Here is a 20,985-nt window from a genome sequence, read left to right as displayed (position 1 = left end):
AGAAATGGTATGACAGTATGAAAATCTGGATACCGCCCAACCCTATTCAGCACTCTTGCATTCCTGTTCTTAAGTTGCAGAGTGAAGATAAGACTGAAGTATGACAGCATGAGAGTAAAGGGACTCTTACTGTTGAACGTAGACACATTTTCTGGTTACTGTGTCCACAGGGCCTGGGTCTGTATGCAGCCAGGGACATAGAGAAAAACACCATGGTGATTGAGTACAATGGAACCGTCCTCCGCAACGAGGTGGCCATCAAGAAGCAAAGGACTTACAAGTCTCAGGTGCCAATTATAATTTTTAATTTTTTGTTAAGGCTGTAGTAACTGTACTTGCTGTGTTGTGAAGGATGAATAATACATGTTTGCTGTATTCGCTCATGTGATGACTCAGTTGGTCTAAGTGGTTACTTTTCCCTCTACAGAATCGTGGAGTGTTCATGTTCCGCATCGACAGTGAACGTGTTGTTGATGCCAGTCAGACAGGAGGTCTGGCAAGGTAAGCATAATTCTTTACATAGTCACATTCAACCTGATTCACATTCTAACCTTACCTGATTTATTTGTCACTCAATGTCAGGATGGTTGTGCAATAAATCACAGGGCTCAGTATGTACAGTGCATTCAGAAAGTATTCAGACCCCTTGACTCTTTCCACATTTTGTTACCTTACAGCCTTATTCTAAAATTGATTAAATTGTTTTTTTCCTCCCTCATCAATCTACTCACATTGCCCCATAATGACAAAGCAAACACAGGTTTGTATTATTTTTTGTAAATGTATAAAATAAACTGAACTATCACATTTACATAACTATTCAGACCCTTTACTCAGTACTTTGTTGAAGCACCTTTTGGCAGTGATTACAGCCTCGAGTCTTCTTGGGTATGACGTTACAAGCTTGGCACACCTTCTCTGCAGATCCTCTCAAGCTCTGTCAGGTTGGATGGGGAGCGTCGCTGCACAGCTATTTTCAGGACTCGCCAGAGATGTTCAAGTCCGGGCTCTGGTTGGGCCACTCAAGGACATTCAGAGACTTGTTCCGAAGCCACTTCTGCGTTGTCTTGGCTGTGTGCTTAGGGTTGTTGTCCTGTTGGAAGGTGAACCTTCGCCACAGTCTGAGGTCCTGAGCACTCGAGCAGGTTTTCATCAAGGATCTCTCTGTACTTTGCTCTGTTCCCTCAATCCTGACTAGTCACCCAGTTCCTGCTGCTGAAAAACATCTCCACAGCATGATGCTGCCACCACCATGCTTCACCGTAGGGATGGTGCCAGGTTTCCTCCAGACGTGACGCTTGGCATTCAATCTTGATTTCATCAGACCATTTGTTTCTCATGGTCTGAGAGTCCTTTAGGGGCCTTTTGGCAAACTCCAAGCGGGCTGTCATGTGCCTTTTACTGAGGAGTGGCTTCTGTCTGGCCACTCTACCCTAAAGGCCTGATTTGGTGGAGTGCTGCAAAGATGGTTGTACTTCTGGAAGGTTCTCCCATCTCCACAAAGGAACTCTGGAGCTCTGTCAGAGTGACCATCGGGTTCTTGGTCACCTCCCTGACCAAGGCCCTTCTCCCACGATTACTCAGTTTGGCCGGGTGGCCAGCTCTAGGAAAAGTCTTGGTGGTACCAAACTTAATCAATTTAAGGATGATGGAGGCCACTGTGTTCTTGGGTACCTTCAATGCTGCAGACATTTTTTGGTACCCTTCCCCAGATCTGTGCCTCGACACAATCCAGTCTCGGAGTTCTACGGACAGTTCCTTCGACCTCATGGCTTGGTTTTTGCTCTGACATGCACTGTCAACTGTGGGACCTTATATAGACATGTGTTTGCCTTTCCAAATCATGTCCAATCAATTGAATTTAACACAGGTGGACTCCAATCAAGTTGTAGAAACATCTCAAGGATGATGAATGGAAATAGGATGCACATGAGCTCAATTTCGAGTCTCATAGCAAAGGGTCTGAATACTTATATACATACAGCTGTGGAAAAAATTAAGAGACCACTGCAAATGTTTCTTAAATCAGCATCTCTGCATGTATGACAGCCATTCCATTCCAGTGTCTGTTGAATTCCAACACAGGCACACCTCATTCTACTGAATTCGGTACTGATTAGGTGATCACATGAACCAAATCTTATTTAATGAGGAAAAGTATAGAAACCACTGTTGTGGTCATCACTATCCTCTTGCAATAGGACCAGCTGGATGGCAAAAACAGTGCTAATAGTGCCTCAAAAGTAATAATTATCAAAAAATAACTATTGACCATGCCAAAAGAGTTGAAAAGGAAAGTTTTGAGTGAGGAAAAGAAGGGTTCAATTCTGGCTTTACTGGCAGAGGGATACAGTGAGCGTCAGGTTGCTTCCATCCATAAAATGTCAAAGACGGCGGTTCATAAGAACAAGGTCAAGCAGCAGACATTGGGACAACAAAGCTACAGACCGGCAGAGGGCGAAAACGACTCTCTACTGACCGGGATGACCGCCAACTCATTCGAATGTCACTCAACAACCTTAGGATGACATCAAGTGACCTACAAAAAGAATGGCAAACGGCAGCTGGGGTGAAGTTCACGGCGAGGACGGTTCAAAACAGGCTCCTAGGGGCAGGGCTGAAGTCGTGCAAAGCTAGAAAAAAGCCCTTCATCAATGAGAAGCAAAGAAGAGCCAGGCTGAGGTTTGCAAAAGACCATAATGATTGGACCATAGAGGTCTGGAGTAAGGTCATCTTCTCTGATGAGTCCAATTTTCAGCTTTGCCCAACACCTGGTCGTCTAATGGTTAGACGGAGACCTGGAGAGGCCTACAAGCCACAGTCTCTCGCACACACTGTGAAATTTGGTGGAGGATCGGTGATGATCTGGGGGTGCTTCAGCAAGGCTGGAATCGGGCAGATTTGTCTTTGTGAAGCACGCATGAATCAAGCCACGTACAAGGTTGTCCTTGCTTCCTTTTGCTCTGACATTGTTCCCCAACTCTGAGGATTGGTTTTTCCAGCAGGACAATGCGCCATGCCACACAGCCAGGTCAATCAAGGTGTGGATGGAGGACCGCCAGATCAAGACCCTGTCATGGCCAGTCCAATATCCAGACCTGAACCCCATTGAAAACTTCTGGAATGTGATCAAGAGGAAGATGGAAGGTCACAAGCCATCAAACAAAGCTGAGCTGCTTGAATTTTTGCGCCAGGAGTGGCATAAAGTCACCCAACATCAATGTGAAATACTTTTTTATATATATATATATATGAATGTATATATATATATATGAATATGTGTGCAAAAATGTCAACCTGTTTTCGCTTTGTCATTAAGGGGTATTGTGTGTAGATTGATGTGTACATACAAAAAAAAAAATTAGAATAAGGCTGTAACGTAACAAAATGTGTAAAAAGGGAAGGGGTCTGAATACCTCTGAATGCACTGTATCCTGGACTCTGATTACACAGTATGCACAATGTACCTGGGGCCCTGGAGGAGGGAATGGGGAATTGTTCATGGGGGGGAATAACCAATGCGTGGGCATCCTTGTGGTTCCTGCTTTTTGTTTCACATCCATGGGCTTATTAACACTAAAGATCACAATTACTCTCAATGAACTCAAAAGGGCGTTGGATAGCATGAATAAAGGCAAATCCCCTGGATGGGACGGTAATTCCTCCAAAGGTCTATTTAACATTTTGGAATCAATTAGGTCCACTACTGCTTGAAATAATGAATACAGCCGTTCACAAAGGTTAATTTAGGAGAGATGTGAACATGGCACTAATTTCTCTTTTATTAAAAAAGGTAAGGATGCCACTCATTGTCGCCCCATATCTTTGATAAACACAGATATTAAACCCTTTTCCTAAATGTTGTCATCTAATCTCCATGCTTACTTACCCAAATTGATCCACACGGACCAAAGCGGGTTTGTTAAAAAGCGTTTATCCTCGGATATCCTCCGTCGACAATTACATATATTAAAAGCTTCATCAGAAACAACAGCTCCTTGGGATGTTTTGTCTCTCGATGCAGAAACTGCTTTTGATAAACTAGAATGATCATATCTGGTCTGTTTTGGAACATATGTGAATTGACCTCAATTTCATTCATATGATTAAAATACTTTATACAACGGGTGGGTCTAATCCTGAATGCTGATTGGTTAAAACCGCATTCCAGCCGGTGTCTATTCCACAAGTTACCACCGGCTAAATATATGACGTTAAAATGCCTATTTACTCTGTTCCATCTGACTGCGCAATCCACTGTCTCATCAGCCAAGCAATTTATACATTTGAACTCCACTATAAAAAGCATCTAGACAGGCAGGCAGCGTTTCTCAGCCAGTTGAAATCATGAATCAGCTGGCATAATTTTTATGGATATATATATATATATATATATACAAAGAAATGTCAATAGAAAAAAAGGTAAAATGAAACGAAGTGCAGCTACTGTAGTTTGCAGTTTTTCCAGCTTCAGTTTGAAGTGATTGTGTTAGCTGTGTTGTTGGCAAGCTCCTCTGAACATCAGTGTCCTGACGAGTGAGCAAATGTTCTATGCCAGGCGAAATCACGACTCATTAGCTCATTGTTATGGATTTATCCGAAATAAATGTCACTAGAAAACAGTTTAAACAAATGCAAATGCAGCTACTTTGCTGTTATTCTGGCAATGGAACATTTAGGACGAACGACTGGTTCACGTCCATACATACAGAACTACAAGACTGAACGATAGAACGAACGACCAGCCGACTTGGGTAGCAACCCTAGATTTGTTTCGGGACTATATCTTGTGGAAGGATGAAATGGTATGAATAAATTCATGAAAATATGTTAATCATTATTTGAATATGTTGGTAACATGTTGTATAAAAGTGAAAATGCCCTCGGAGCTTCATCTCGGGCCTAACACCCATGCCAATATATCCTCCAAACACCGGCTTCTCGGGCATTATCACTTAAATAGGTCAATCCCTCAGCCATAGTTATAACATGCAATATCTGCTCTGCTCCGTTCATAATCACTAGAAGCAGCAGACAAGGTGATCCAAAACTTATTATCCATGGAACCTTTGGCCCAGGCAATTTGTCAATCGAAAATCTCTAATCTACTGATCACTTAATCTCATTGTATGCAGACAATATTTTACTATATCTAGACAATGTATCTGCTTATAGAGAAGGACATTCAACAAGCACAGCACTTACACAAATGACTGATGGTTGGCTGAGAGAAATTGATGATAAAAATATTGTGGGGGCTGTTTTGTTAGACTTCAGTGCGGCTTTTGACATTATCGATCGTAGTCTGCTGCTGGAAAAACGTATGTGTTATCGCTTTACACCCCCTGCTATAATGTGGATAAAGAGTTACTTGTCTTAACAGAACACAGAGGGTGTTCTTTAATGGAAGCCTCTCAAACATAATCCAGGTAGAATCAGGAATTCCCCAGGACCGCTGTCTAGGCCCCTTGCTTTTTTCCATCTTTACTAACGACATGCTTTGAGTAAAGCCAGTGTGTCTATGTATGCGGATGACTCAACACTATACACGTCAGCTACTACAGCAACTTAACTAACTGCAACACTTATCAAAGAGTTGCAGTTTCGGAATGGGTGGCAAGGAATAAGTTAGTCCTGAATATTTCCAAAACTAAAAGCACTGTATTTGGGTCAAATCATTCACTAAACCCTAAACCTCAACTACATCTCTTAATGACTGTGGAAATTGAGCAAGTTGAGGAGACTAAACTGCTTGGAGTAACCCTGGATTGTAGATTGTCATGGTCAAAGCATATTGATACAACAGTAGCTACGATGGGGAGAAGTATGTCCATAATTAAGCGCTGCTCTGCCTTCTTAACAACACTATCAACAAGGCAGGTCCTACAGGCCCTAGTTTTGTCGCACCTAGACTACTGTTCAGTAGTGTGGTCAGGTGCCACAAAGAGGGACTTGGGAAAATTGCAGTTTGCTCAGAACAGGGCAGCACGGCTGGCCCTTAAAAGTACATGGAGAGCTAACATTAATGACATGCATGTCAGTCTCTCCTGGCTCAGAGTGGTAGAGAGATTGACTTCATCACTGCTTGTTTTTGTAAGAGGTGTTGACAAGCTGACTGTACCGAGCTGTCTGTTTTTAAACTACTAACCCATGCGTACCCCACAAGACATACCACCAGAGGTCTCTTCATAGTCCCCAAGTCCAGAACAGATTATGGGAGGCGCACAGTACTACATAGAGCTATGACTACATGGAACTCTATTCCACATCAGGTAACTGATGCAAGCAGTAGAATCAGATTTTTAAAAAACTGGTAAAAATACATGGGGACTGTGAAGAGACACACAAGGGTATAAACATTGTGTATTGTAGATAGGTAGTGGTGTAATAATGTCATATGATGTACTGTTTTATATTTTGTTTTATATGTAATGTAAGTGCTTTAATATGTTTGGACCCCAGGAAGTGTAGCTGCTGCCTTGGCGGCAACTAATGGGGATCCCTAATAAATACAAATACAAATCTGAATCACTTCCAAACGCATTGAAGATCCTAGATAAAGTCAGCTTAAAATGTATCTAACCAAATCAGCCCTACTTCCTCTCAGGACCCTGATGGAGGTCTCCATCTCTACTTATGGAATCCCATTACCATTTAAAATATTTTTAAGTAGATATATTTCCTTCTTTAGATATAACTATTGCCAGAAACTTTAGCAGAACGCTCAAATCAATTCAATCTGACCTCAGTAGATGGAATAATATCCCAGTTGCTGTAACCATGAGAATATCTATTGTCAAAATGAATATATTGCCACGGCTTTCTGTAGTTCAATGCTTCCCATGGCTCCCCCATCTGGCTATTGAGATAAAATTCCTAGTGCGGTTTCAAAATGTACAGTACCAGTCAAAAGTTTGGACACACCTACTCATTCAAGGGTTTTTCTTTATTTTTACTATTTTCTACATTGTAGAATAATAGTGACGACATTAAAACTATGAAATAACACACATGGAATCATGTAGTAACCAAAAGTGTTAAACAAATCAAAATACATTTTATATTTGAGATTCTTCAAATAGCCAACCATTGCCTTGATGAAGGCTTTGCACACTCTTGGCATTCTCTCAACCAGCTTCACATGGAATGCTTTTCCAACAGTCTTGAAGGAGTTCCCACATGCTGAGCCAACCTGTTGGCTGCTTTTCCTTCACTCTCATCCCAAACCATCTCAATTGGGTTGAGGTCGGGGGATTGTGGAGGCCAGATCATCTGATGCAGCACTCCATCACTCTCCTTCTTGGTAAAATAGCCCTTACACAGCCTGGAGTTGTTGGGTCATTGTCTTGTTGAAAAACAAATGATAGTCCCACTAATCCCAAACCAGATGGGATGGTGTATCGCTGCAGAATGCTGTGGTAGCCATGCTGGTTAAGTGTGCCTTGAATTCTAAATAAATCACTGACAGTATCACCAGCAAAGCACCCCCACACCATAACACCACCTCCTGCATGCTTTACGGTGGGAACTACACATGCAGAGATTATCCGTTCACCCCCACGCGTCTCACAAAGACTCACCGGTTGGAACCAATAGGCTATCATTTGGACTCCAGCCCAAAGGACACATTTCCACCGGTCTAATGTCCATTGCTCGTGTTTCTTGGCCCAAGCAGGTCTCTTCTTATCATTGGTGTCCTTTATTAGTGGTTTCTTTGCAGCAATTTGACCATGAAGGCCTGATTCACACAGTCCCCTCTGAATAGTTGATGTGGAGATGTGTCTGTGACTTGAACTCTGTGAAGCATTTATTTTGTCGGCAATCTGAGGTGCAGTTAACTGTAATGAACTTATCCTCTGTAGCAGAGGTAACTCTGGGTCTTCCTTTCCTGTAGCGGTCCTCATGAGAGCCAGTTTCATCATAGTGCTTGATGGTTTTTGCAACTGCACTTTCAAAGTCCTTGAAATGTTCCGTATTGACTGACCTTCATGTCTTAAAGTAATGATGGACTGTCGTTTCTCTTTGCTTATTTGAGCTGTTCTTGCCATAATATGTACTTGGTAGTCCCATGTAGCTCAGTTGGTATAGCATGGCGCTTGCAACGCCAGGGTTGTGGGTTTGATTCCCACGGGGGGCCAGTATGAAAATGTATGCACTCACTAAGTCGCTCTGAATAAGAGCGTCTGCTAAATGACTAAAATATAAATGTATTTTACCAAATAGGGCTATCTTCTGTATACCCCCCCTACCTTGTCACAACACAACTGATCAAACGCATTAAGAAGGATAGCAATTCCACAAATTAACTTTTAAGAAGGCACACCTGTTCATTGAAATGCATTCCAGGTGACTATCTCATTAAGCTGGTTAAGAGAATGCCAAGAGTGTGCAAAGCTGTCATCAATGCAAAGGGTGGCTATTTGAAGAATCTCAAATATAAAATATATTTTGATTTGTTTAACACTTTTTTGGTTACTACATGATTCCATATGTGTTATTGCATAGTTTTGATGTCTTCACTATTATTCTACAATGTATCCTGTAATCCATGGCATCCTGTAATCCGAACCATCAATTTATACATTTTAAGTTTCTTCAGACTGTATTTAAGTCCAAGGAAATGTTTTACGATGAAATTGGCCCCTGTTCATTGTGTCCCCTAAATCAGGTAGGCACATTCCTTCATATAACGTGGGAGTGCCCTGCAGTTAATTTGTACTGAGGCAAAGTTATCAAATTAATTTCGAGGTGCATGAATTTAAATATTCAATGCTTTCCATCTATTATGTTACTTAATGATAGCCCCTTGAATCTCTCAATCAATCAGAGAAGATTACTGTAGGCAGGCAGCACTTCTGCGAATAGTCTTTTGGCTCCCAGATGGCAGCCACCTCACTCGCTCCCATTTAACCAGTGGATACAGTTACTATTAGAAGTTATTATATTAGAATTATCGACAGTGAGAATGAATGGTGCTAGTCAAGTAACAATTGAGGCCTGGGGAGAATGAGTCGTTTATCTTTGTATGCATTTATTTGATTGTTTTTGTACCCTCTGAAATGAAAATGACAACTAAATAAAAAGTTGGTCACAAACACATCACGTCATAATGTGCTATGGGTTTGTTTTCTTATACAGGTACATCAATCACTCTTGTACCCCGAACTGTGTCGCTGAGGTGGTAACCTTTGAAAGAGGTTATAAAATCATCATCACCTCCAACCGCAGAATCGAGAAAGGAGAGGAGGTGTGTTCTTTTTCCTTTCAATTGGAAATCTCTACATATGCTATGAGTGACGTTTTCATTGTCATCACTGTTTTCTCTGCATTACTTTCCAGCTGTGTTTCGACTACCAGTTTGACTGTGTGGACAGCCATCACAAGATTGCCTGTCACTGTGGAACAGCAGAGTGCAGGAAAAGGATCAACTGAAAAAAAACTAAAATGACATCAACAAATGCATTCCTTTCCATATTATGCAGATGCCCTGATCTCTGTGTAGACAGAGAGGTGCTTCAGACTGTCCTTTTTTAGAACGAGTGGAAGACCTGAGTAAACCCTGAAAGCGATGCATGGATGGAGTCCCATGTTTGAAACAGACTGAAGATGGAGAGGGTGTGGAAAGAGGCGAGCAGTAAGCAGGATGTGTGATTTGTGCCATATTACGTGAGAGGCTGGGTTTTATTGGAAGGCCTGTGTCAATGAGTGTGTGTCTGTGTATTAGTGAGATATACAATAGAGCGCAGAAGAGAATCCACCAGCGAATGAGAAGAGAGCACTGTGGGGCGCGGACCTTATTGGTTGGTAAGGGCAGGCCCTTTTGTTTAAAACTTTAAATGTAAAACCGTTTGACTAAATGTAGAATTCACTGAATGGGGAATGTACAGCAATGACTACAGCGAAGGGAATATTAACTTGCACTAAAGAAAGAGACACGTACACACAACTTTAAGATACTTGATTCCATGAGTCAGTTTTGTCATAGATTTCTGTCATGTGATTTGAGTGAAATTCGTTTTGTATTTATTATTGAGTGAATGAATTTTATTCTCAAAATGATGAGACAGTAAAACGAAAGCTAAACTGATATTGTTTTCTGAAGATTGAAGAAATGCTCTTACTTTTGTATAAATGTATATAAAGAAAAATATAGGAATAACCGACCAAATACTACCTTAACCTTCTCGATGTTTGGGTGTTTTGTTTTTTGTTTGTCATTGCAATTTATTTAAGAAGGATGTCATGATATCAGTTTGAGAGTATATATTATGATTATTCTGTACAGAATTTGTAAAATAACCACAATAATTCAAAGTATTTTTGGTTTATTAAAAGTATGGTATTGTAGCGTAGTGTTTTTGTGATTTACACGTACTTTGACCACTCAAAAAGAAATATTTTTGGTGACTAACCAGTGTAGAAACGAGTCATTGGTTACAGAATTTCAAAATGGGAAAGACATCATTCTGACATCTTTGCTGTTAATCAGGTTTGATTTTATAGAACTGTGAATAAGGTTTTTAAACCACCCAAACACACTTCACAAGCCACTTACAGTAGTTAGAAAATGCAAAATGTTTTGCGTGCACAATTTCAAGTCGACTGTAACATTTTGGAGACAGTCTTAGAACTTGTAATGTATATGGCATGTATTTTTTTAACTTTCCGAAGACTCAATTGTATATATTTTCTCAATGAATGGTTGTAACAAAATTATTTCTTGGATATTTTTCTTCTCTTGTATAAAATGACATCATCCTGCCAGTGTGTTTGTGCTACATTTTTCTTGGTCCTGTAAAGTAGTCAATGTTTTTTGAAAACAGCCTTTTGAAGTGTACAGAGTAATGAGGTTTGGAGTTTGTGTAATTGAATTTAGAAGCATTTACAAAATAAACTATTTTACATCTTAATTATTTGTTGTGTGACTTTTAGAAATCACACACATCTGACTGACCCATAGGACTGAAACCCCATGAGTAGAGTAATGTAATTCACTGCTCAAGAAAGACACCCACTGGCGAAATTTGGTAACTTCATCAAATAACAATTTATTTCTCACATGCTTCGTAAACAGCAGGTGTAGACGAACACTGAAATGCTCTCTTACAGGTCATTTTCTAACAATGCATAGTTAAAGAAAGAAATAGTGACACAAGGAATAAATGCACAGTGAATAAGGCCTGATTGGTGGAGTGCTGCAGAGATGGTTGTCTTTCTGGAAGGTTCTCCCATCTCCACAGAGGAAGTCTAGTGCTCTGTCAGAGTGACCATCGGGTTCTTGGTCACCTCCCTGACCAAGGCCCTTCTCCCCTGTTTGCTCAGTTTGGCCTGGTGGCCAGCTCTAGGAAGAGTCTGGGTGGTTCCAAACTTCTTCCATTTAAGAATGATGGAGGCCACTGTGTCCTTGGGGACCTTCAATGCTGCAGAATTGTTTTGGTACCCTTCCCCAGATCTGTGCCTCGACACAATCCTGTCTCCGAGCTCTACCAACAATTCTTTCGACCTCATGGCTTGGTTTTTGATCTGACATGCGCCGTCAACTGTGGGACCTTATATAGACAGGTGTGTGCCTTTCCAAATTATTTCCAATCAATTGAATTTACCACAGGTGGACTCCAATCAAGTTGTAGAAAAATCTCAAGGACGATCAATGGAAACAGGATGCAGCTGAGCTCAATTTCGAGTCTCATAGCAAAAGCTCTGAATACTTATGTAAATAAGTTATATATTTTTTTTATTAAAAATAAATGTGCAAAAAATTCTAAAAACCTGTTTTTGCTTTGTCATGATGGAGTATTGTGTGTAGATTAATGATGGGGGAAAAAAAACATTTAATTAATTTTAGAATAAGGCTGTAACGTAACAAAATGTGGAAAAAGTCAATGGGTCTGAATACTTTCCAAAGGCTCTGTATATTTGGCGTTGTGTTTTAGGTTATTGTCCTGTTAAAAGGTTAATTTGTCTCCCAGTGTCTGTTGGAAAGCAGACAACCAGGTTTTCATCTAGGATTTTGCCTGTGCTTAGCTCTAATCCGTTTCTTTTCATCCTAAAAAACTCCCTAGTCCTTGCCAATGACAAGCATACCCATAACATGATGCTTGAAAATTTGAAGAGTGGTACACTGTGAGGTGTTGTGTTGGATTTGGTCCAAACATAATGCTTTGTAAACATTTTTGGCAGTTTTATTGCAAATAGTGTGCATGTTTTGGAATATTTTTATTCTGTATATGCTTCCTCCTTTTCACTCTGTCATTTAGGTTAGTATTATAGAGTAACTATAATGTTGTTGATCCATCCTCAGTTTTCTCCTATCACAGCCATTAAACCCTGTAACTGTTTTAAAGTCACCATTGGCCTCATGGTGAAATCCCTGAGCGGTTACCTTCCTTTCCGGCAACTGGGTTAGGAAGGACGCCTGTATCTTTGTAGTGACTGGGTATATTGATACACCGTCCAAAGTGTAATTAATTTACAGTGAGGGAAAAAAGTATTTGATCCCCTGCTGATTTTGTAAGTTTGCCCACTGACAAAGAAATGATCAGTCTATAATTTTAATGGTTGGTTTATTTGAACAGTGAGAGACAGAATGACAACAAAAATATCCTGAAAAACACATGTCAAAAATGTTATAAATTGATTTGCATTTTAATGAGGGAAATAAGTATTTGACCCCCTCTCAATCAGAAAGATTTCTGGCTCCCAGGTGTCTTTTATACAGGTAACGAGCTGAGATTAGGAGCACACTCTTAAAGGGAGTGCTCCTAATCTCAGTTTGTTACCTGTATAAAAGACACCTGTCCACAGAAGCAATCAATCAGATTCCAAACTCTCCACCATGGCCAAGACCAAAGAGCTCTCCAAGGATGTCAGGGACAAGATTGTAGACCTACACAAGGCTGGAATGGGCTACAAGACCATCGCCAAGCAGCTTGGTGAGAAGGTGACAACAGTTGGTGTGATTATTCGCAAATGGAAGAAACGCAAAATAACTGGCAATCTCCCTCGGCCTGGGGCTCCATGCAAGATCTCACCTCGTGGAGTTGCAATGATCATGAGAACGGTGAGGAATCAGCCCAGAACTACACGGGAGGATCTTGTCAATGATCTCAAGGCAGCTGGGACCATAGTCACCAAGAAAACAATTGGTAACACACTACGCCGTGAAGGACTGAAATCCTGCAGCGCCCGCAAGGTCCCCCTGCTCAAGAAAGCACATATACATGCCCGTCTGAAGTTTGCCAATGAACATCTGAATGATTCAGAGGAGAACTGGGTGAAAGTGTTGTGGTCAGATGAGACCAAAATGGAGCTCTTTGGCATCAACTCAACTCGCCGTGTTTGGAGGAGGAGGAATGCTGCCTATGACCCCAAGAACACCATCCCCACCGTCAAACATGGAGGTGGAAACATTATGCTTTGGGGGTGTTTTTCTGCTAAGGGGACAGGACAACTTCACAGCATCAAAGGGACGATGGACGGGGCCATGTACCGTCAAATCTTGGGTGAGAACCTCCTTCCCTCAGCCAGGGCATGGAAAATGGGTCGTGGATGGGTATTCCAGCATGACAATGACCCAAAACACACGACCAAGGCAACAAAGGAGTGGCTCAAGAAGAAGCACATTAAGGTCCTGGAGTGGCCTAGCCAGTCTCCAGACCTTAATCCCATAGAAAATCTGTGGAGGGAGCTGAAGGTTCGAGTTGCCAAACGTCAGCCTCGAAACCTTAATGACTTGGAGAAGATCTGCAAAGAGGAGTGGGACAAAATCCCTCCTGAGATGTATGCAAACCTGGTGGCCAACTACAAGAAACGTCTGACCTCTGTGATTACCAACAAGGGTTTTGCCACTAAGTACTAAATCATGTTTTGCAGAGGGGTCAAATACTTATTTCCCTCATTAAAATGCAAATCAATTTATAACATTTTTGACATGCGTTTTTCTGGATTTTTTTGTTGTTATTCTGTCTCTCACTGTTCAAATAAACCTACCATTAAAATTATAGACTGATCATTTCTTTGTCAGTGAGCAAATGTACAAAATCAGCAGTGGATCAAATACTCTTTTCCCTCACTGTAACTAGGTGTTTTACGTCTCTGTTAGTAAGCATTTCTCCATTGCCAAGGTAATCCATCCACATAACAGGTGTGGTTTATGAAGAAGCTGATTAAACTGCATTATCATTACACAGGTACACCTTGTGCTGGGGACAATAAAAGGCCACTCTAAAATGTGCAGTTTTGTCACAACACAATGCCACAAATGTCTCAACTTTTGAGGGAGTGTGCAAACTGTCAGAAACCGTCTCAGGGAAGCTCATCTGCGTGCTCGTCGTCCTCACCAGGGTCTTGACCTGACTGCAGTTCGCCATCGTAACCAAATTCAGTGGGCAAATGCTCACCTTCAATGGCCAGTGGCACGTTGGAGAAGTGTGCTCTTCACGGATGAATCCCAGTTTCAACTGTACCGGGCAGATGGTAGACATTGTGAATGGCGTTGTGTGGGCTAGTGGTTTGCTGATGTAAACGTTGTGAACAGAGTGCCCCGCGGTGGGGTTATGGTATGGGCAAGCATAAGCTACGGACAACGAACACAATTACCTTTTATTGATGGCAATTTGAATGCACAGAGATTCTGTGACGAGATCCTGATGCCCATTGTCATGCTATTCATCTGTCGCCATCACCTCATGTTTCAGCATGATAATGCCCGGCCCCATGTCGCAAGGATCTGTACACAATTCCTGGAAGCTGAAAATGTCTCAGTTCTTCAATGGCCTGCATACTCACTAGACATGTTACCCATTAAGCATGTTTGGGATGCTCTGGATTGACGTGTAAGACAACGTGTTCCAGTTCCCACAAATATCCAGCAACTTCGCACAGCCATTAAAGAGGAGTGGGACAACATTCCAAAGGCCACAACCAACAGCCTGATCAACTCTATGCGAACGAGATGTTTCGCGCAGCATGAGGTAAATGGTGGTCACACCAGATACTGACTGGTTTTCTGATCCACGCCCCTATCTATTTTTTCTGTGACCAACAGATGCATAACTGTATTCCCAGTCATGTGAAATCCATAGATTAGGGCCTAAGAATTCATTTCAATTGACTGATTTCCTTATAGGAACTGTAATCTGTGAAATTGTTGCATGTTGAATTTGTATTTTTGTTCAGTGTATGATGGTCTGCTTAGAACAAGTAGGTATTACAGCCCAGGTCAGGGATAAATTGAAAATGTCAGTAAAGACACTTGCCAGCTGGTCAGCGCATGCTCTGAGAATGTGTCCTGGTATTCCGTCTGGCCCCGTGGCCTTGCAAAAGTTAACTTGTTTAAAGGTCTTACTCACATTGGCTACAGAGAGCGAGATCACACAGTAATCTGGAACAGCTGGTGCTCTCATGCATGGTTCAGTGTTGCTTGCCTCGACCCAAGCATAGAAGGCATTTAGCTCTTCTGGTAGGCTTGCGTTGCTGGGCAGGTTGCGGCTGGGTTTCCCTTTTTAATCAGTTTGCAAGCCCTGCCACATTTGTCGAGCGTCAGAGCCGGCGTAGTAGGATTCTCTCTTAGTCTTGTATTGACGCTTTGCCTGTTTGATGGCTCGTCGGAGGTCGTAGCAGGATTTCTTATAAGCATCCGGATTAATGTCCTGCTCCTTGAAAACAGCAGCTCTAGCCTTTAGCTCAGTGTGGAGGTTCCCTGTAATCCATGGCTTCTGGTTGGGGTATGTGCGTACGGTCACTGTGGGAATGACGTCGTCGATGCACTTATTAATGAAGCCGGTGACCAATGTGGTAAACATCCTCAATGTTATCGGATGAATCCCGGAACATATTCCAGTCTGTGCTAGCGAAACAGTCCTGTAGCTTAGCATCCGCTTCATCTGACCACTTCCGTATTGAACATGTCATTGGTACTTCTTGTTTGAGTTTTTTCTTGGAAGCAGGAGGATAGAGTTATGGTCTGATTTGCCAAAGGAAGGGTCGAGGGAGGACTGCAGCTCCACTACTTGGTCATCATCAACATACACATTTTGTTCATATTGATTTCTTAATATATTTTTTACCAACTGATAACATCATATAATGACAAGACAACAGATACGAATATCATCTATAGAAGTATGGCCTGCCATGAACAGTTTAAATGTATAATCAACTGAAACAAGAGCTGTTGGAGATTCAGATATCTGCAAAAACATTAGTTTAATGGAAACCAATTAGGTGAAGGGAACAAAACCTTCTCTCAGGAGAGGGAGAGAGAGAGAGCGAGGACCAGAGTGGAATGGGAACGGATGACTCTTGGCTCATGCATCATCTGCATAAGCACCAGAAGGACTGACAAAGACAGAGAGAAAGATGGGTTATGAGATCTGCCTTGCTGTTCAAACGTTAGACTCTTAGAAAAAAAGGTGCTATATAGAACCTAAAAGGGTTCTTCAGCTGTCCCCATAGGATAAACCCTTTGAAGAACCCTTATTGGTTCCAGGTAGAACCCTTTTGGTTCCAGGTAGAACCCTTTCCACAGAGAGTTCTACATGAAACCCAAAAGGGTTCTACCTGGAACCAAAAAGGGTTCTCCTATGGGGACAGCCGAATAACCCTTTTTTCTAAGAATGTAGCAACAAAATATCCAACTGGAGGCTACTTGTTTTGCTTAACCCACCACTGCATGTAAGAGCGAGAGAAAGAAAAAGAAATTGTAAAGTACAGATACCCCAAAAAACTACTTAAAGCTGCAATATATAACTTTTTGGGCGACCTGACCAAATTCACATAGAAATGTGTGTTATAGCTCTCTCATTCTCATTGAAAGCAAGTCTAAGAATCGGTAGATCTGTTCTATGTGCGCTATTTCTATGCTTCCTGTTCTTAAGCTTTGTTTTTACATCTTTTACTTTCGGGACAGGGAGGGACCTACCTGAATTTGTCCAATAGAAACTACAGTTTTAGTTGCAAGTGTTTGGACTAATGATTACACTGCCAGGTTTCATAGACTAGACCTAACATAGTAAATGTAAATCCGAGAACTCAGATTGATATGTTAAATTTGGTATGGTTACATAAGACATAAGGTTACTTAAGACAAAAACTAAAGGAGGGTGGTTGGTCGGGATGGATGGATGAGTGGGCGTATAATGCAAACTTTTAGCAACCCAACGTCTAGCAACCCAAAGGTTGCGTGTTTGAATCTCATCATGGACAGCTTTAGCACTTTGCAAGTACTTACTACTTTTTTTTGCACTTTTGCAACTACTTAGCATGTTAGCTAACCTTAACCTTAACCCCTAACCTCTAACCTAGCCACCTAGCTAACGTTAGCCAAAACAAATTGGAATTTGTAACATAATGTTGTGTTATGCATCCGTTGGCGTTAACAAACCGTTAACGTACCCTCATCACAGCAGCTAGCTAGTCTGCCTCACCACAGTTAGCTTGCTAACATTAGCTCAACTTAACGATACTCAATGTCTTAGTCTATTCTGGTCAATTCCTCGTTGGTGGATGGTGGCATGGGCAGAAGGACACAACAACCTCTCTTTTGTGCTGTTTATTAAGAACTTTTCATACAAAACAGACTGACTAGCTCCAGCACAAAGAAGTATACTGAACAAAAATATAAACGCAACAATTTCAAATATTACAGTTCATATAAGGAAATCAGTCAATTTAAATAAATAAATTAGGCCCTAATCTATGGATTTCACATGACTGGCTCCCATGGGTGCGCCCACCCACTTGGGAGCCAGGGCGACCCATTGGGGAGCCAGGCCCAGCCAATCAGAAATAGTTTTTCCCCATAAAAGGGCTTTATGGGTGGGCCTGATAGGGCATAGGCCCACCCACTTGGGAGCCAGGGTGACCCATTGGGGAGCTAGGCCCAGCCAATCAGAATGAGTTTTTCCCCACAAAAGGGCTTTATTACAGACATAAATACTCCTCAGCACCCCCCCACCCCCGATGATCACTCAGGTGAAGAAGCCGGATGTGGAGGTCCTGGGCCTGTGTAGCTACATGCGGTCTGCGAATGTGAGGCTGGTTGGACGAACTGCGAAATTCTCTAAAACGACGTTGGAGGCGGCTTATGTTCGAGAAATTAACATTCTTTGGCAACGTCTCAGGTCGACATTCCTGCAGTCAGCATGCCAATTGCCACGCTCCCTCAAAACATGAGACGTCTGTGGCATTGTGTTGTGTGACAAAACTGCACATTTGAGAGAATTTTCCCCAGCACAAGGTGCACATGTGTATTGATCATGCTATTTCATCAGCTTCTTGATATGCCACACCTGTCAGGTGGATGGATTATCTTGACAAAGGATAACATGCTCACTAACAGGGATGTAAACAGATTTGTGCACAACATTTTAGAGAAATAAGCTTGTTGTGCGTATGGAACATTTCTGGGATCTTTTATTTCAGCTCATGAAACCAACACTTTACATGTTGCGTTTATATTTTGGTTCAGTATATGTTCCGTTCCGGGGCCATTTGTCAAGTCAATCTGAAGCTTAAACCAGTGTGCAAACGATATAAGCACAGAGCTCACATCTGATTGGCCAGTAAGCCATCAATCATAGATGTAACAAGCTAGGTGTGATTTCCACTCATAACAATATCATACGTTTTGCAAATCGTTACATATTACATTTCTTAACATATTGTGCTAATTGCAATTCTTAACATATATGAATTGTAATTCGTAAGATACCACACAAAATGGATGAGGGACGTCCACGAATAAATACATACCATACGAAACGTAACATAGCCTACTAATTGGAGTGTCTCAGAGTTACATTTACTATGTTAAGTCTACCCCTGAGTCCAGGTTGGAGCACACCCTGAGTTTTATGGTGAAACAGCAAGCTCAGTCTCGGTGATGTCAATACAGCCGTAGATTGGCCTAATGCGTCGGTAGTGCGGCATACTTCCTGGTAAATGAACTAATTTCTTTGGAAGAATTTTGACTTAAAACTTCGTTTTCAGTTAAAGACGTATGGCATATGCCACGCAATTTACCCCAACTCGGTCTTGCTCGTTAAAAAGAAAGAACTGAGCGTCATTAGTCTGAAAATGGGAAGCATGGTGATGGAGTCCAACAAGAAGGATAACTCGAAGAAAACCTCGAAGAAAAAGAGAATACTACGCATAAATATGCCAGTAAGTTCCTAAATTATATACGTTTGAGATATATAGGTATTTGTTAATGTGGCATTGTGTCAAGAGCAGACTATCTGGGCATTTATTATGACAGTGAGATTAATGTAGTAGGCAAGTGTGTATTTGAGTCACAATGTTGCAAAATATATTGAAACTTTTAGGTATGCGCGGGTATCAGCGTTGTTACATCAATCCACATGGGTATATTTTCCAACTGACAGCATCTAGTCCTCACATTTGAAGTCATGTTTTTTTTTATATCCTTTTATTTTGTAATTACATCATAATCAAAAACAACACTGCTTTGGACAGGCATGATACACGTTTTTATTTAATTTCTTAACACACCTGCATTGTTCTTTTCCATTCTTGCATGAACTGAAATATTAGAATCATAACAGGGTAATCAAGTCATTAATTAGCCTACTGTTTAATTTTTAACGTTCAAATGGAAGTTAGGAGTACGAGTCGGCTTGTGGGCAATAAGATATCTTGTTGTTGTTTACAAATGTGAAGAAAAAAAATAAAACAATATTTGTGAGAAGAGGAAGCTAGGCAAACAGCGGTGAGGAAACACACTACTATGGTCTCTGCTCTGCTCTTAACCACTAAATCATGATTCATTGTGTGTGCCCGCACCGTAACTAGGGCCAACACCGAGGAGAGAGAGAGAGTCATGATTAATTGGATTTCAAAGTATTATTCTGGTTTCTCTCACAACATGTTCTCTCCGCTATAGTTAACGAAGTTACTCGCATTGGCATCATATCAGCCTGGTTTAACCTGAAACAATGCTGAGCAGTGTTCAGTTTGGTTAAGGCAGGCTAGCATCATATGGGTTGTCTTTGGGTGCGTTCGTAAATTCACTCTGGTGTGCCAGAGTGTGGTCAGAGTGCATGCGGTCAGAGCGCGCCGTTTGATTACTCAGAGACAAAAATGTAGATTACTTCAATACCTGACAATGATGATATATTGATGAACTATACTGAACAAAAATATAAACACAACATGCAAGGTGTTGGTCCCATGTATCATGAGCTGAAATGAAAGATCCCAGAAAATTTCCATATGCACAAAAAGCTATTTCTCTGAAGTTTTTTGCACACATTTGTTTACATCCCTGTTAGTTAGCATTTCTCCTTTGCCAAGCTAATCCATCAACCAGACAGGTATGGCATAGCAAGAAGCTGATTAAACAGCATGATCATTACACCGGTGCACCTTGTGCTGGGGACAATAAAAGGCCACTCTAAAATGTGAGAACAACCGGAAACACACCAGCCCAGGAACTCCACATCCGGCTTCTTCACCTGCGGGATTGTCTGAGACAAGTCACCCGGACAGCTGATGAAACTGTGGGTTTGCACAACCGAATAATTTTTGCACAAACTGTCAGAAACAGTTTCAGGGAAGCTCATCTGCATGCTCGTTGTCCTCACCAGGGTCTTTACCTGACTGCAGTTCGGCGTCGTAACCGACTTCAGTGGCAGATGGCGAGCGATTTGCTGATGTGAACAGAGTGCCCCATGGTGGCAGTGGGGTTATGGTATGGGCAGGAATAAGCTACGGACAACGAAGACAATTACATTTTGTCGATGGCAATTTGAATACACAGAGATAACGTGACGAGACCCTGAGGCCCATTGTCGTGCCATTCATCCGCCGCCATCACCTCATGTTTCAGCATGATAATGCATAGCACCATGTTGCAAGGATCTGTACACAATTCCTGGAAGCTGAAAATGTCCCAGTTCTTCCATGGCCTGCATACTCACCAGTCATGTCACCCATTGAGCATATTTTGGATGCTCTGGATCGGCG

At 41.6% G+C, this 20,985-nt stretch overlaps 2 protein-coding genes across 3 annotated transcripts in view; both read left to right on the top strand.

The window, feature by feature from the left end:
• Positions 1-10,910, top strand: part of LOC311147247 (histone-lysine N-methyltransferase 2C-like) — a 133,561-nt gene extending 122,651 nt beyond the window's left edge. Inside the window, exons 57-60 of the mRNA XM_084183917.1 lie at positions 171-287; positions 428-501; positions 9,139-9,247; positions 9,340-10,910. Coding sequence (XP_084040043.1) covers positions 171-287; positions 428-501; positions 9,139-9,247; positions 9,340-9,432 — 393 coding nt within the window. The 3' untranslated portion in view covers positions 9,433-10,910. The remainder of the gene's footprint in view (positions 1-170; positions 288-427; positions 502-9,138; positions 9,248-9,339) is intronic.
• Positions 10,911-18,873: 7,963 nt separating this feature from the next.
• Positions 18,874-20,985, top strand: part of LOC311147246 (5'-AMP-activated protein kinase subunit gamma-2-like) — a 62,039-nt gene continuing 59,927 nt past the window's right edge. Inside the window, exon 1 of one of the 2 annotated variants that reach the window (XM_084183914.1) lies at positions 18,874-19,164. In XM_084183914.1, coding sequence (XP_084040040.1) covers positions 19,078-19,164 — 87 coding nt within the window. In that variant the 5' untranslated portion in view covers positions 18,874-19,077. The remainder of the gene's footprint in view (positions 19,165-20,985) is intronic. The other variant, XM_084183913.1, reaches the window with a different exon arrangement.

The sequence above is a fragment of the Coregonus lavaretus genome, assembly GCF_964263955.1.
Source record: "Coregonus lavaretus genome assembly, chromosome: 19".
Taxonomy (NCBI): Eukaryota; Metazoa; Chordata; class Actinopteri; order Salmoniformes; family Salmonidae; genus Coregonus; species Coregonus lavaretus.
The sequence above is the reverse complement of the archived record's forward strand: the minus strand, read 5'-3'. Positions and strand labels throughout refer to the sequence as shown.